Below are 15,250 nucleotides of genomic sequence, written 5' to 3'. Positions count from 1 at the left end.
CTCCGCACCCTGCCACCCAGGCCACTGGCTGGGTGAGAAACCCAGGCTGTCTTCCTCCCCACCCCCCCCCACCCCTTCCCGGATTTATGAATGAGACCGGATGCAAAGCTCACTGAGTCACCCAGCAACGGGAGATGGGCAAGGAGCAGGGAGAGAACCAGAAATGGCCAGAGACAGGCCGAAAGGGAGATGGAGGCAGAGGAAGCCAGAAACGGGCGATCGAGAGACATCCAGAGAGCATTTCATTCACAAAAATCAAGCCTGCTCCCTCAGGCCCCTGCCGAGGAAAGGCAAGGGGGAGAGATTGCGGGTTGAGGAACTGATCCCTCCTCCTTTCCCTCCCCGCCCCAGCATCCTTCAGAACCATTTTACCCCGCCCCCCAGCTCAGGGGACTTAGCCCTCCGCCCATAATCGGGATCAGCGTCCAACCCCTCACTACCACCTAGCGCAGGGACCATGGAGCCCCGGCCTTAAGGACCCCAGCAACGAGCTCTAGCCCCTTCCCCTACCAGCAGGCTGCCGGGTTTCCCCAGTCCTTCGGGAGGGGAGGGGGAGGCTGCAGCGCCCCCAGCCCCCTTTTCTCAATGGGATGGGATTTTGTGAATGAGCAGTCACGTGACGCTGCTTCCTTTGTCCGCCCGCCTCCCCCGACAACAGGTGAAACAGAGAAAGAGGGCAGGGGTCCTCTCCAGGGCCTACTGGGATGGGACGCCGGGATTTCTGGATGCCCTGCGCTCCTAACACAGCTGTTCCCCGGGGGGGAGTGGTCCCCTGAGTTCCTCAATGGTGAGGGTCCAGTACGGAATTTTATGAATGGGGAGTCCTCGGAGGAAGTCCAGGCCCCCTAAATGGTGACCGATACCCCAAATGGCTGCCGCGCAGTTCAGGGGCCCCCACCTCCTTTTCCTTCCAGCCAGGGTCTGGGGGGCGCCCGGTGGGCAGGAGGCGCAGCGCGGTCCAGGCCGCCCCCTCATCGTGACAGGCGGTCTGTCAGCCCCCGCCCCCTCGCCCCCCTCGGCACCTGCCTGGGAGGCTCCGGCCGGGCTCCGAGCGGTGGCGACGTGGCCTCCTCCTCCTCCTCTTCCTCCTGTTCGCTCCGGCTCCCTCGCTGGCTCCGGCGGCGCTAGAGACGGGCACCGGGAGCCGGGGCGCAGGGGGAGGGAGGGGGAACCTGGAAGATGGGTGGGGGGGAGGGGGCGGCTTGGGGGAGGGGTAAACGCGAGGCAGGCGCACTTGCCCGCTGGGTCCTAGAGCCCGGCAGTGGCTCTAGCGAACAGCCCCCCAGCCCGCATTTTCTCAGGATCCAGAGAGGATCCCCTACTTTCCCACCCATCCGCGCCATTGGCCCTTGAGGATATGGAGAAGGGGTCCAGGACGGAGCCTGGTCTCAAGATTCTAAAGAGGCGAGGGTCTACGTTTGTGGTTCTAAATGGGAGGGGCTGGGTGCCTGACTGGGTTCGAAAAGGGGTGGGGCGAGAAGGGAGCCTTCGCAAGGGGGCGGGGTCGGAGGGCCTAGAGGAGAGGGTGCGGACGCCGAAGGCGCGGACGAGCGCCTGCGTCAGGGAAGGGGCGGGCCCACGGAGGAAGGGCCTTCTAGGCCGGCCCGAGGAAGGAGAGGGTCTTGGGAAGAGAGGTTGCCAGGTCTTAGAAGGGCGGAGCTTATAAGTAAATTGTCTTTAGGGGCCGGACGACGGAGAGTTCCAAAAGGGAGGAGCTACGTAGCAGAGTTCGTAATGGGCGGGGCTTCGGGAGAGGTAATAACGGAGGGGCGGGGCATTGTAATTGGGCGGGGCTAAAAGAAGGTTCTAAAGGGATGAGGCCTAGGACTACGAGGTCTGGGGGGCGGGGAAGAAGACACCGGAGTATTTCAAAGGGAGATCCAGGTTCGTAAGGGGCTGTGCTAGGCTGGCTCACAGGAGGGCGGAGCCTCGAGCTCGGGGGCGGGGCCTAGATCTCGGAGTCCGCCCTCGCTGTCTCGCCCACTTGCCTTCACCCGCAGCCCCGTTCTTTTCGGTTATTTTCTGCTACGGCCGTTCCCCGCCCTGCCCTGGGCCCAGGGGGCCGCGGTCTGAACTTTGGTCAGCTGGAGGAGTTGGTGAGTGGCATCCTCCGAGCGAAGGAGGAGCCAAGGAGGAGCTTGGGGAAAGGGGTGGGGCCTGAGTGTGAGGCCTGCCTCTAGACTAGGAGCGGGAAAAGAAATTTAGGATTAAAGCCGGGAAGAGGACAGGACCAAATGATCAACATAGAGAGAGGGATCTGAGGGTTAGAGGTGATGACTGAGGGGTTAGACTGACAAGAATACCAGAAATTGTTAAGCGGAGGCGGGGCCAGACCTGGGGCAGGGGTGGGAGGGGACTTGAGAAGGCCCGATTCTTTGACAATCGGGGGCGGGACAAGAGGGCGGGGGCGGGGCTTGGGCCTCAGGAGCCCAGTTTAAGTCCTGGGAAAGAAGCTTGAACTCTTTGTAGGCCTTATAGGCTACAGAGGCCGACATCATGAGTGTCGCGGCCTGCGTGATTGCCAGGGAAGCGGGCAAGACCTATATCTTGGAGCTTAAAGACCTAAAACGTGGCCACAGTGTAAGGATGTGATATGAGGGACCAGCCAGAGACACAGATACCGGACCTTAGTACACTAAGAGGATGGAAGACTAAGTATCTGAGCAGGAGCTAGCTGTATGGGGCCATGAGGAAGAAGGCGTGAACGTCAAGAGTCAGGGAACAGGAATGCGGGGAGAAACCAGTGCCTGAGTAGGTCTTGAGGAACAAGGGTTGAGTCGGTGCTGGCGGACAGGACCAAGTTCAGCCAGCTTCGGGGGGTTCCCCACAGCCCTGGCAGATTGACTGGCGGAAGTTTTTCTGACCACAGTCCCCGACCTCCGTCAGAAATGGGGAACGTGCAGTCGGAGCCGTCCGCGGGCGGGGGCTCCAGAAAAGAGCAGGCCTCGGACCGGTCCTCCGACTCCCGCCGGACATCCCTGGTGGAGCCCGAGGTGACCCCCTCCTCCCCGGCCATGCGCCTGGCTCGCGGGCTGGGCGTCTGGTTCCCTGGCAGCTCCGCGCCCCCGGGACTCCTGGTACCCCCGGAGCCCCAGGCCTCACCCTCACCCCTGCCCCTGACCTTAGAACTGCCCTCGCCAGTGACGCCCCCTTCAGAGGAGGCGGCTGCGGCCGCGGTCTCCACACCACCCCCGCCCCCCGTGGGGACTCTGCTGCCCGCGCCGTCTAAGTGGCGAAAACCCACGGGCACTCCGGTGCCCCGGATCCGCGGTCTGCTGGAGGCGAGTCATCGCGGCCAGGGTGACCCTCCGAGCCTCCGCCCGCTGCCGCCGCCGTCCCGGCAACTACCCGAAGAGGACCTAGACCCTGTCCCGAGGGCCCAGTCTCCGACTCCGCCGCCCTTGGAGCCGCGGAAGCCGCCACTACCGCCACCTTCCGACGGGCAGCCCCCGGACCGCAGAATCACTCCTGCTCTGGCCACACCTGCCGCAACCCCTACAGAAACCCAGGCCAGACTCGGCAGCGAGGGCCAGACGGCCAGCGGGGCCCGCAGGGGGGCACCTCCCCAAGCAGGCGAGGGCGAAATGGCCAGGCCTGCGGCCCCAGAGCCCGGCCTGAGTCTGTTGTGTAAAGTCACCTTCAAGTCGGGGCCCCAGCTGGCCCCTGCGGCAGCGTCGAGTTCTTTAGCCGCTAAAGCCTCTCTGGGGGGCGGCAGCGGCGGCGGGCTCTTCGCCGCCTCGGGCGCTATCTCCTACGCTGAGGTCCTGAAGCAGGGGCCCCTCGCTCCTGGGGCCTCTCGCCCCTCGGGAGAGGTGCCTCGGGGAACTCAGGAAGCAGAGGGCGGGGATGGAGACGGCGAGGGGTGTTCTGGACCCCCCTCGGCGCCTGCGTCCCACGCCCGGACCCTTCCGCCGCCACCTTATACCACCTTCCCAGGCTCGAAGCCCAAATTTGACTGGGTGAGCCCTCCTGATGGCCCTGAACGCCACTTTCGCTTCAATGGAGCTGGCGGAGGCGTCGGGGCGCCCAGACGACGCGCAGCCGCTTTCTCAGGGCCCTGGGGCTCCGCACCACCTGCTCCAGGGCAGATGCATCCTGCTCCCGGGTCCCGGAGGCCCGCACCCGCCTTGCTGGCGCCGCCTATGTTCATCTTCCCGGCGCCCACCAATGGCGAGCCGGTGCGCCCAGGGCCTCCCGGCCCGCCGGAGCTGCTGCTGCCGCCGCCGCCGCCGCCGCCGCCCACGCCACCACCCACGCCACCTCCAGCGCCGCCTCCCACACCGCAGCCGCCCGTGATCCAGCCAACGCCGCTGCCCGTGACGCTCCCGCCCGCCCCGGGCCACTTGGAGTCGGCCGTGACTCCCGCCCCGGCTCCCTCTCTGTCCTCCGCCTTGGCTGCCGACCAAGCCCCAGCCCCGGCCCCGGCCCCGGCCCCGGCCCCATCCCCGGCTCCAGCTCCCACTGTGGCCGAGCCATTGCCACCTGCGCCCGCGCCCGCGCCCGCGCCCGTCAAGACCCGCACTCGCAGGAACAAGGGTCCTCGTGCAGCCCGCGCGGTTCCGCGTGAGGATGGCGCCCCCGGAGATGGTCCCCGCGATCGTACAGCCACTACTGTGACTGACAGCGGTGGTGCAGGGGGTGGTGGCAGCGGAGCTCTTCCGGCGGGGACAGCTAACTCGGGCGCCGCGCGCCACTGGCCACCCTTCCAGGTGCTTAACTCCTGTCCCTGCAAGTGTTACTGCCGCCACCAGCCACGCCACCGCCGCCTGCCAAGAAACGTGTCTGCCTGGTGAGGGGAGGTCAGGGAGGAGGGAGGGAAAGGGGATACCCCTCCAAGTCCTGAACTTCACTTTCCTGGAGGGCCCCATTCAACCTTTTGGCCTCCTGACCCCAGCTGCCCCTAGACCCTCCCCTTGGCTGCATATCAAACCCAACTGAACTCCAATCTTTCAGAACCAATAGGAGCCTTGATAGCACACTGCTCCCTGACAGAGAACACCTTGGCCCAGCCCCTTAGTATCCAGACCTCTGACGGATAACCTCCCTTGTTACTCTCTGGAGCCATCAGGGGTACTGGTCCCTGCTGGCCTGATCCTATGCACTTCCTTGACCCTGTCCCCAATGACATTAAGGAGGACCATTTCTCAAGCTCTTCAGGGACAGAAGAGATGATGGTCTTCCGGGTCTTCTGGAACCAAAGGAAGCCCCAGGCCTAGTCCCTCAGACTCCCGACCTCTCCGGTCTTTGACCACCAGAGGGCGCTCATGTCCCAGTCCTTGTCCTGCAGAGATTACCCTTGATGCTGCAGCTTCAGGGGAGACACTGCATCCCCTGGTTACCTCTCCTTCACCCCTTAATCTCAAATCTGGTCATCATCCGGGTCTGTTGGACCTTGGGTCCTGAGTCACAGGGAGGGGAAGTTGGGGGAACCATTATCACCAGCCCTCAGCCCTCTTTCCTACTAAGTTTGTTCCTCAGATACAGCCCTGATCTAAACTCCCTTTGGGATATTCAGTCATGGTCTCTTATACAGATGGAGAGAGTGGAGCCTAGAATGGGTAAAGGCCTGGCCACACAGGTTCTGATGATTCTACCCTCCCTGTAGGCTGAGCACGCCCACCAACCACCTGAGTGAGCCACCCTGGGTCGCCACCATCAAGTTGGCCGGCTCCCTGGTAGCCGGGCTGGAGCACTATGACTTGCAGGCGACCCATTCCAACTGAGTGCAGTCTGCTCAATGCCCTCTGCCACCCCTCCTTGGTAATAAAAGCCATCCAGATGCTGAGATGCCTATCAGTCACCAGCTAAGGGTTGGAGGGCTGAGGTGGGGCAGAGGTCTCCCTGAACACCACATCCTGGGAACAAGAAGCTGGACCCAGACCAGCAATAAGGGAGGTTCTGTTCATCCAGCATGTGGACTGATAAGCCCGCAGGTGAGACGTTCTCACTCCCCTAAATATCAACCCCATTTCCAGGCAATCTGGTGCCAAGCTCAGGGTTTAGCCCAAATCACTCCGGAAAGCAGGAATGATCATTCCCATTATGCAGCTGGGAAAACTGACTCAAAGAAAATCTTGAAAATCCCACATCCCACAAATGGCCCAGTCAAATTTGGACTCTGCCTTCAACACCTTGAGAACTTCAAGGGCAGAAAACATAGGCTGGGAAGTACAGAGGTCCTACATCACAGCACTGGCTCAGAAGAGTGGGAGTAAGGCCCACCCAGGCCAGGGCCTTGTGCCTTTTGTTTCACAGAGGTCAATTTAGCATGTCATTTTTAAAAACTGGTTTAATCACTGCAAGTATTTTTCAATATCAGGACATTTCGCCCCCTTCACTGAACACTGGTACCTTGGCCTGGCCTTTGAGCGTCCACAGCTAGCCTCAAGAGTCCCTCTATTGGGGCCTGTCCCTCCCTCAGGCCATCTGTGTTGGAGACTCTGAGCAATGGCCATTGGAAAGAGGCTGATAAGGTTATTTCAGACTTCCTCGTGCCCTCAAACTTCCAAGTTCTTCAGAGGTAATAAGAACTTATGTCCCTACCAGTCCGCTTGGGGCGACAAGGGCCTAAGAAAATGTCAATCCATCTTTATTGCGGGGGGGGGGGACGACTCTGCACTCCAACTGCCTTAAATAATGCAAGCCATGCCCCACCCCAGCGCCTGGTGGACTCAGACGATCATCTCCAGCTGCCGGGCATACTCGATGACCTGTTTGGCCAGCTCCGTGGAAGGAATGGTGGTATCTTCCGGCTTCTGCTGCTGGCTGGCAAAGCTGTAGTAGTTGTTGAGGCCCAGGACCCACCCTCGCTGCAAGAAAAGAGAGATGGGAGATGGATGGGGTGATCACACACACCCTCCCCAGGCCCCTGAGCCAGCACTTACCCATGTAGGCCCTGGCTCACTTTCCTCACCAACCCTGGGCAAGTAATTTCACTTTTCTGTGCCCCTGTTTCTCCATGTTTGAGATGGGACCCTAATCACACACCTCTCTGGGTCTGTTGTGGGGATTCAAATGAATCAAAAGTACTGAGAACAATGTTTGGCCCAGAGTAAACAATTATTAGATATCAGCTGTCCCCATCACCCAAGTTCAGGTTCACCTATTCCAGTCTGATCGTGACCCTCGTCAGTCACCAGGGCTACTCTACCACAAGCAGCAGCACCTCCAGGGACCCTGCTCCCACACAAACACCCCAGAGCCAATGAACCAAAGTCTTGTGGGGAAAAGCTGCACTCTCCAAGGAATTCTGAGGACAGCCACCATCAAGCGCTAAGCCTTCCCCTCCGGCTGGTGCCAGGTGCTGGGCTCAGCTTATCCCACACATGAAACCCTATCCCCTTTCTACAGATAGGGAAACTGAAGTTCAGAGAAGTTCGGCCACTTGCCTGAGGTCACACAACTGGAGTCTTGCTCCAGTGTCCCTCCAGGCCATCCCACCCTGCTGTTAGCGAGTGGACCCTATGGTCCCTTGACCTCCACCCCAGCCACCTTCTTGGCGTAGTCTGTCATCTTTTTGGGCGTGTTGAAGAAGAGGATCCGGGTGGCCTCGGTGAAGAGGATTTTCTCGTAGGCCTTCTCGATACAACCAGCAATCTCATCCCTGGGGGAAGATGAGTCTCATTATCGTACACAGACAAGGCCTGGCCCTTCAGTTCAGCACTTATGGCTGAAATATGTTACCTGCCCCATTTATCCCATCGAGGCTCAGGGGAGAGTAGCTTGACTAGAGTTGCAAACCTAGGGCCACAGCAGGGCACACACTCAGGTCTCCAGGACTCCTGGGCCCAGGCTCAGATTCTCACTCCTAGCCATGAGGACTTCAGGCTTGGCTGAAACTGAGTCTCAGATTCACATAAGGGGATCTCTTCACCTAACACCCTCCCCCCACAGGATCCAATCCCAAGGAGGTTCTTTGTACCCATTTTAAGAGGTCAACACTAAAGTTAAAAAACAGCAAGACATCAAGCCACTGAAATGGGAGAAGGGGGTAGCTCTGGGCAAAAACCAGTGACAAGGAGGAGCTTGCCCGTTTGTGAGTATTTTATTAATATCTCTTAGGCCAGCTGGTAGGTATGTGGGCACTCATTATATTATTCCCTGTGCACTGCAGACAGTAGAAATATTTCAGAGTTAAAAATAACCTAAACCTACTCAACTGCCCCTCCTCACTCCCCGCACCTCTCTGGGCCCAGCTTTGTCACTGGAGGAATGAGAACTCCACTCAATCTGGTGCTTTGCCCGAGTGAACCAACTGTGATGCCACCTGAACACGTGGACTTGTACACGTCATTCCCATCCGCCCATGCAGTGCTGCCTGTGTACACAGCAACCCCCGAGGAGCTAGCAGGATTTGGTGGCCCTATTCTAAAGAACGAAAAACTGAGGTTTCACAGTTTAGGTGACCTGAGGTGAAGCCAGATGACTCAAGGAGTACTTCCATGAGAAAGGCAGCAAGGTCTCTGTCTGTGCGCTGAGCTGAGCACTGTTTGGGCACCAAGCCCATGCTCAGGATCGAATTCTATAGGCCCATACACACACGGCCCAGAGTGAGAGGAGGGCTCTTACCACCATCTCATGACCAGTTCCAGTTCACAGAAAAGGAAACTCATGTGCCCAGACTCCCCAGATCACAAGTGGCCCAAATGGGACTCAAACAGACAACTGTCTGACTCTGGAGTCCAAGCTCTTTCTATACTCCGCAGGGCTCTGGCCCCCCCACGCACCTGATAGTGTCAAGCAGGATGTCGATGAAGAAAGTGTAGCTCTCGGCGGGAATGTTGCCTTTGGCCAGGAATACCTTGTTGTAGCTGCCCTCCATCAGGTACTGTAGAGAACGGGTGGGGAAGAAGAGAGGGTGAGGAAGAGGCAGCACAGAGGCATCCCCACTGAGGCCTCACTGTAATCCCAGTGCCTCCATAATCTACACTCTGCCAGAACCCTCTCTGCCATACAGTCACCACTCCCCATGCAGATGGGGTCCTCCTCTTCTAGGAAGCCCTCCCTGGTATGTACACACAGACACACAGACACACAAACACACAGACACACACTCATTTTGTTTACTATCTGCTTCCTCATATGAACGTCAACCTCATAAGATCTGAGATTTGATCTGTTTTGTTCACTGTACAGTCGGAAAACCAACCAAAGTGCCTGTATACATGGCTAGGGCTCAATATTTGTTGGACAAATGGGCAAAGAGTCCACAGGCTGAGCCCTGCCTAGTCTTCCAGGAAACCCTCCCGAATGTCTCTCCCTGCACCGCTCCCTTTAGCCAGGCCCTCCCCTCCCGCTTCCTCAGCCTCACTTGCTCGAGGGACACTGGATGCTTGATGTACACGTTGGTCTGGATGTCCTTGGCAGGCAGCCGCTCCAACTCTGTGTGGAACTCAGCCACCCGGTTCTGGGACAGCAGGAAGAGGAGGTTGAGGCCCAGGAGCTGGTGCATGTAGGCTGACTCTGGGAGCTGCTCCCTATGGACCAGAGTGGGAATCCAAGGTAAGGAGGGCTTAGGTGCCAACCAAGCTCCCCACACCACAGGTACCAGGGATCCACCCTGATGACTGCCCGATGCTCTCTCCTTGGAGGAGCACTAGTTCCTGGATTTTCAGATATAACTGAGGCTCAAAGAGACATAAAGAAGTCACAATCATATGGGCCCTAGAAGTGACCTCACTCCAGTGAAGTGACTAAGCCTCATTCCCCTAACTGTAAAACGGGTTTCATTACAGTACCCATCTCATAGAGGTGGGTTAAATGAATAGGGTTAACTGATTTAGTTATTTAATCCAAGTACAGTGATTAGAATGGTATCTGGCCCCAACAAATACCACAGAAGTGCTAATTATGATTATATTAATAAGCATTACCTTCACTTCTGGGGGGAAACTGAGAGAGAGAGATGAAGCCACTTGCCCAAGATCATATAATCAGGAAGGGGGGGAAATAGCTTCAAATTCGGTTTTTCTAGCTACTTCTGTCAAATTCTTAACCATCAGTCTCCATGGAAACCCCATTTGGTTATGAAACCATTCAGTTTCATATTCAAGGTGCAATAAGTGAGTCTCTGCTCTGGGCCAGGCTCCATACTAGGCTGTGCTGGGACCCAGCCGTGACCAAGACCCTTCTGTTTCTAGAAGACTCACAGTCCAGTAGGAGAGACAAGGCTGGGATGGGAGACACACAGAGGAGTCAGGGCTGATACCCCATTGGAGACCACAGGAAAGAGCTTGGTCTGAAACCTGAGTGCTACAGAGACTCATGACAGGTTCTCAGCAGGCAATCAACATGGTCAAATTTTAGTGTCACGAAGATCCTCCCAGCTGCCATGGAGGGATGAATGGAAGAGGGCAAAGCTGGCATCAAGGCAGGTAAAACGGGACGGTGGCTACCTTGGGGAGTGGAAATTTCAAATGGGAATGTGAAGGAGGAGACAGACCAGAGGGTAACTGAGACTGGATGGCATAATCCCAGACTCAGGCCCTCCAGGCCAACCACAAACCCTGAGGCTTCTGGGCACACAGCTATGCAGAGGGGGAATTCCCAGGTGAAGGAAGATGTCCCAAGTGGCTAGAGCAACAAGGATATAAAGCTGCCATGTAAACCACCCACCCCCTCCAACACACACACTACTGTGTGCTCAGCTGCATGCAACTCTTTGTGATCCCATGGACTGTAGCCTGCCAGGCTCCTCTGTCCATGGGATGTTCCAAGCAAGAATACTGGAGTGAGCTGTCATTCCCTTCTCCAGGGGATCTTCCCAACCCAGGCATTTGCCCATCTCCTGTACTGGCAGGCAGATTCTTTACCACTGAGCCACCAGGGAAGCTGCTACATACACACACCCCAAATTAGGGGCCAGGTCCATCCTCACTTGTAATCGAAGTAGTAGCATTTGAGCTGGGCCATGTACCGCTCGAAGGAGGGGATGTCCTTGCGTAGGATACTCCACTGAGCCCCGATCTCCAGTATGTCACCTGTAGGCAACAGAGAAAGTTCTCAGGAGGTGACCAGAGTCCCGACCTTGACCGCCACTGCTACCATTCCTGCCATGACCCAAGTCCATAAACCTCCCCATCAACTCCAGTGACACTCACGGGCCAGAATGAGCTGCTGCTTGGTCAGTTTGGTCCCTGTGGTTGGCAGGAAGTTGAGCTCCAACAAAACCAGCTGAAGAGGAAGGCAGGGGAAGGAAAGAAAGAAGATGGGACTTTAGGTATGAGCTATTTACTTTTATCTAGGCCTTCATTTTCCCACCTAGAAAATGGAACTAGCCATCATCCCTGACTCATAAGGTTGTTATGAGTATTAAAGGAGTCAGTCAGATCAGGGCCTGGACACATGATGTGGGCTCATTTAGGATGACTTCATGTTACAAGTATTAGTAGACCCACTGGGGAGACCGACTCCATGCCTGACCCAGTGGAATCAAGGGGGAGGGGAGACACTAGCACCTTCGGTTCTTTGGCAACACTTTCCCACACCTTGTTGGGGTGGGACCAGCTACCCTCCTCAACCTACACCAAGGAGGAAAGGGGGCTAATCTCTTCCTATGGTCCAGCTCACACATCATCCCTTATCAGATACCACTCCCCTTAGCAACTTGGTCCAGCCCACTGTATTTGTACCCCTTCCACCTGGCCTGAAGCAACCCGAGCCCCATTAAGGTCCTCTGCTCTAAGAGTATTTTTCCCAGCTTCAGTCTTGCCCTCATAACTTAGCTGGGCCCCTCTCTCCAAAGATCTATCCCTAAGCCCCAGATTTCTCGGACCCCAGCTTAGCCTGTTCTTAACCACGAACCCCATCATCTCAGCCTTCTTCCATCTCCCTGTCCAGTCCTCATTTCCCACTTGGTGGCGGCCAGAACCCTACATCACAAAAGCTGACAGCCCCATCCTACCACTCCAACCAGCTAGACCTCCAAGCACCAAAATTTTAACCTCTCACTCGGTGTGCCAGAAACACCCTCTCCATCACCCCCCCCACACACACACCGTGGGGCCGCATTTAGTCCGTTCGAGGTCCCTCTCACATCTACGTGCCTCCAAACCGCACCTCGGCTCCTCTGAATCCTTCACCCTATTAGACAGCCCAGTCCGCCTTAGTCCCATCCTCGCGCGGTTTCCCCCTGAGCGCGAAACTCGGTTAGGTCTGGACCCCTCGAAGCACCCCCGGCCGATCCTTACCTTGAGACGGCCCAGCTCTTCCCCGCACTTGCTAAGATTAGGGCTTTTCCGGTTCCACTCGCCCTTGAGCTGCTCGTACATGCCGGCCGCGGCCTGCAGGATCGCGCCCGAGGCCGCCGCAGTCCCCGAGCTCGAGGTGCCGGCCACCCCGTTCACCGCCGTGGCCGCCATCTTCCGTGATGCGGCAAACCGACAGCCCGGTTTACGGCAGCGACGCCTACCGACGCTCACCCGACGGAAGTGGGGCCGGGAGGTGGAGCCCTAAATCGGGGGCGGGGCTACGATGGTTTGCCTCCGCCCGCCGGGCTTAGCGTTCAGTCGCTCTCAGGGAGGTGCCCTCGGAGCCCGGCCCTTAATGAGCTTGTCAGCCAGAGTTCCGCCTCTACTGTCACTCAAAATGGTAACCGGAAGTCGCCCCTTGCCCTAATTGAAAATGGCGGCAGTCGCAACGCCTCCGCATTTCCCGTAGCCAATATGGCCGCACCGGCTTCACCCTGAGGTATGTGTCTTGGAGATTTCACCCGCGCGGCACCTCTTTCTACACCAAGAGGTGGCGGTGGTGGAGCCATTTGATTAACTGTTATTCTTCCCATGTTACAGGGGGAAGAGAGGCTTTGAGAGACTGGGTAAACTTCCAAGAGACTAACGGCTGAGATTTGACTCTAGTTCTTTCTCACTAGTTTCTCAATGCATCTTTCCACATTTTCTCCAAGCTTGTACGAATACGCATAAACTTTACAAAAATCATCCAGTATTAATGGCTTAAATTCCACCATCAGTTCAGTTCAGTTCAGTCGCTCAGTCATGTCCGACTCTTTCCAACCCCATGAATTGCAGCACGCCAGGCCTCCCTGTCCATCACCAACTCCCGGAGTTCACTCAAATTCACTTTCATCGAGTCGGCGATGCCATCCAGCCATCTCATCCTCCGTCGTCCCCTTTTCGTCCAGCCCCCAATCCCTCTCAGCATCTGTGTCTTTTCCAATGAGTCAACTCTTCGCATGAGGTGGCCAAAGTACTGGAGCTTCAGCTTTAGCATCATTCCTTCTAAAGAACACAGGGAATTCCCAATTTTTTTTCTAATCCCTACCCCTGATTCCTCCATCTATATCACCCCTGCCTATTTAACATCTACTTTTTCTCAATTCTCTTGTCTTCCATCATTTAAAATGTCATAAGAGGTAGGGATATTTATCAGTTCTTTTTACTGCTGTATTCCCAGCGCGAGGAAGACAATGTTTCTTGAATGAATGAACGAGTGTGTAAATTGCGTCTTTCATCCACGCTCCGCTGGGCTAATACCGCCCCCGCCCCCGCGGTTCGCCCCGCCCAGCCTATTTGCCAAGGATCTAATCTCCCCAATCAGGGATTGAACCTGGGACATCTAAGTGAAAGCACCCACTTCAAACCACTGGACCGTCACGGAATTCCCAAGTTGTGTCTTTAAAAAAAAAAAAAAAGTCTTTAAGGAAAAACTGCATCATATTAGTGCTATACATATTTTCTAAAAAGCACCATGCTTTTAGCAGTAAGCTAAAGACATCTCTGGAGATTGATGGACATATTTCTGAAACTCAAAAAAAAAAAAAAAAGCTACACAATATCCCACAATGTAACTACACAATTCATTTAATGGTTCCCATTGACATTTTGGTTATTTTTGTTTGCCATTTTCAAGCGTTGCAATAAAAATTCTTGAGGTGAGGAGGAATTGGAGAAAGGTGGTCAAAAGGTACAAATTTCTAGTTATATATAACTGGGATGTAATGTACAGCATATGACTGCAGCTAATACTGCTTTATGATATATAGTAAAGTTGGTAAGAGACTACATCTTACAAGTTCTCATCACACAGAGAAATGTTTTGCCTTTTTTCTTTCTTTTTACTATATCTAATCTCAGAGAGAGAGCAATGAGCAGTCCTGAAGAAAAATCTTAGTTCTCTGACAGGGGATTAGACCTGGGTAACCTGGTCAAAGAGTTGACTCATTGGAAAAGACTCTGATGCTGGGAGGGGTTGGGGGCAGGAGGAGAAGGGGATGACAGAGGATGAGATGGCTGGATGGCATCACCAACTCGATGGACGTGAGTTTGCGTGAACTCCGGGAGTTGGTGATGGACAGGGAGGCCTGGCGTGCTGCAATTCATGGGGTTGCAAAGAGTCAGACAGGACTGAGAGACTGAACTGAACTGAACTAAACTGAACATAGTCCTATCCCTTAGGCCACCTGGGGTCTAGAAGGTAGAAGCAAAGTGGCCCTGGCTTTTTCTCCCACTTGAAAGTAAGAATGTTTCCAGGAGGCAAAAACTGTAAAAACAATACTGAGACTTTGCACTTGTTTTTAAAATTTTTGCCTCCTGGAAACATGTATAGGTGAGCACAGAGAAACAGGTTGTTTAAGACAGAAGCAAAGCAAAAATGCATACCCAAAGAGGAGTTTGGACATCCAGAGTGAGGAGTGCAGTAAAAAAAAATCTAGGTGGCACTAGTAGTAAAGAACTCGCCAGCCAGGAGATATAAAGTGTGTGGTTTCCATCCCTGGGTGGGAAAGATCCCCTGGAGGAGGGCATGGCAACCCACTCTAGTATTCTTGCCTGGAGAACTCCATGGACAGAGAAGCCTGGTGGGATTCAGTCCATGATGTCTAAGATCATGACATCCAATCCCATCACTTCATGGCAAATAGAAGGGGGAAAAGTGGAAACACTAACAGATTTTATTTTCTTGGGCTCCAAAATCACTGTACAAAAAACGATAACTGCAGCCATAAAATTAAAAGACGCTTGCTCCTTGGAAGAAAAGCTGTGACAAACCTAGGCAGTGTATTAAAAAGCAGAGACATCATGTTGCCGACAAAGATCTGTGTAGTCAAAGCTATGGTTTTTCCAGTAGTCATGCACTGATGTGAGAGTTGTACCATAAAAATGGTTGAGCCTTGAAGAATTGATGGTTTTGAATTGTGGTGTGGGAGAAGACTCTGGAGAATCCCTTAGACTGCAAGATCAAACCAGTCAGTCCTAAAGGAAATCAACCCTGAATATTCATTGGAAGAACTGATGCT

At 55.3% G+C, this 15,250-nt stretch overlaps 2 protein-coding genes across 2 annotated transcripts; one reads left to right on the top strand and one right to left on the bottom strand.

The window, feature by feature from the left end:
* Positions 1 to 1,812: 1,812 nt before the first annotated feature.
* On the top strand, positions 1,813 to 5,785 carry GGN (gametogenetin). Its single transcript, XM_069550698.1, has 3 exons — positions 1,813 to 1,884; positions 2,870 to 4,789; positions 5,606 to 5,785. The coding sequence occupies exons 2-3, from the start codon at positions 2,889 to 2,891 to the stop codon at positions 5,721 to 5,723; spliced, it is 2,019 nt and encodes a 672-aa protein (XP_069406799.1). The 5' UTR covers positions 1,813 to 1,884; positions 2,870 to 2,888; the 3' UTR covers positions 5,724 to 5,785.
* Positions 5,786 to 6,271: 486 nt separating this feature from the next.
* PSMD8 (proteasome 26S subunit, non-ATPase 8) lies at positions 6,272 to 12,596 on the bottom strand. Its single transcript, XM_069550699.1, has 7 exons — positions 12,189 to 12,596; positions 11,100 to 11,172; positions 10,877 to 10,979; positions 9,311 to 9,476; positions 8,727 to 8,827; positions 7,492 to 7,603; positions 6,272 to 6,809 (listed from the first exon to the last, which is right to left on the bottom strand). Exons 1-7 carry the CDS (start codon positions 12,357 to 12,359, stop codon positions 6,672 to 6,674), a joined length of 864 nt encoding a protein of 287 aa, XP_069406800.1. The 5' UTR covers positions 12,360 to 12,596; the 3' UTR covers positions 6,272 to 6,671.
* Between the last annotated feature and the right edge of the window lie 2,654 nt (positions 12,597 to 15,250).

This window comes from Ovis canadensis, chromosome 14, assembly GCF_042477335.2.
Source record: "Ovis canadensis isolate MfBH-ARS-UI-01 breed Bighorn chromosome 14, ARS-UI_OviCan_v2, whole genome shotgun sequence".
In the NCBI taxonomy this organism is placed as follows: domain Eukaryota; kingdom Metazoa; phylum Chordata; class Mammalia; order Artiodactyla; family Bovidae; genus Ovis; species Ovis canadensis.
This window is presented reverse-complemented; position numbering and strand designations above follow the sequence as displayed.

Excerpts from the sequence above, each read along its gene's own strand:
- GGN (XM_069550698.1), top strand. The coding sequence starts at position 2,889 with ATGGGGAACGTGCAGTCGGAGCCGTCCGCGGGCGGGGGCTCCAGAAAA. Across the intron at positions 4,790-5,605 it reads CCAAGAAACGTGTCTGCCTG|GCTGAGCACGCCCACCAACC; the intron begins GTGAGGGGAGGT and ends CCCTCCCTGTAG.
- PSMD8 (XM_069550699.1), bottom strand. The coding sequence starts at position 12,359 with ATGGCGGCCACGGCGGTGAACGGGGTGGCCGGCACCTCGAGCTCGGGG. Across the intron at positions 10,980-11,099 it reads GCAGCAGCTCATTCTGGCCC|GTGACATACTGGAGATCGGG; the intron begins GTGAGTGTCACT and ends TGTTGCCTACAG. Across the intron at positions 9,477-10,876 it reads TGCTACTACTTCGATTACAA|GGAGCAGCTCCCAGAGTCAG; the intron begins GTGAGGATGGAC and ends TCTGGTCCATAG.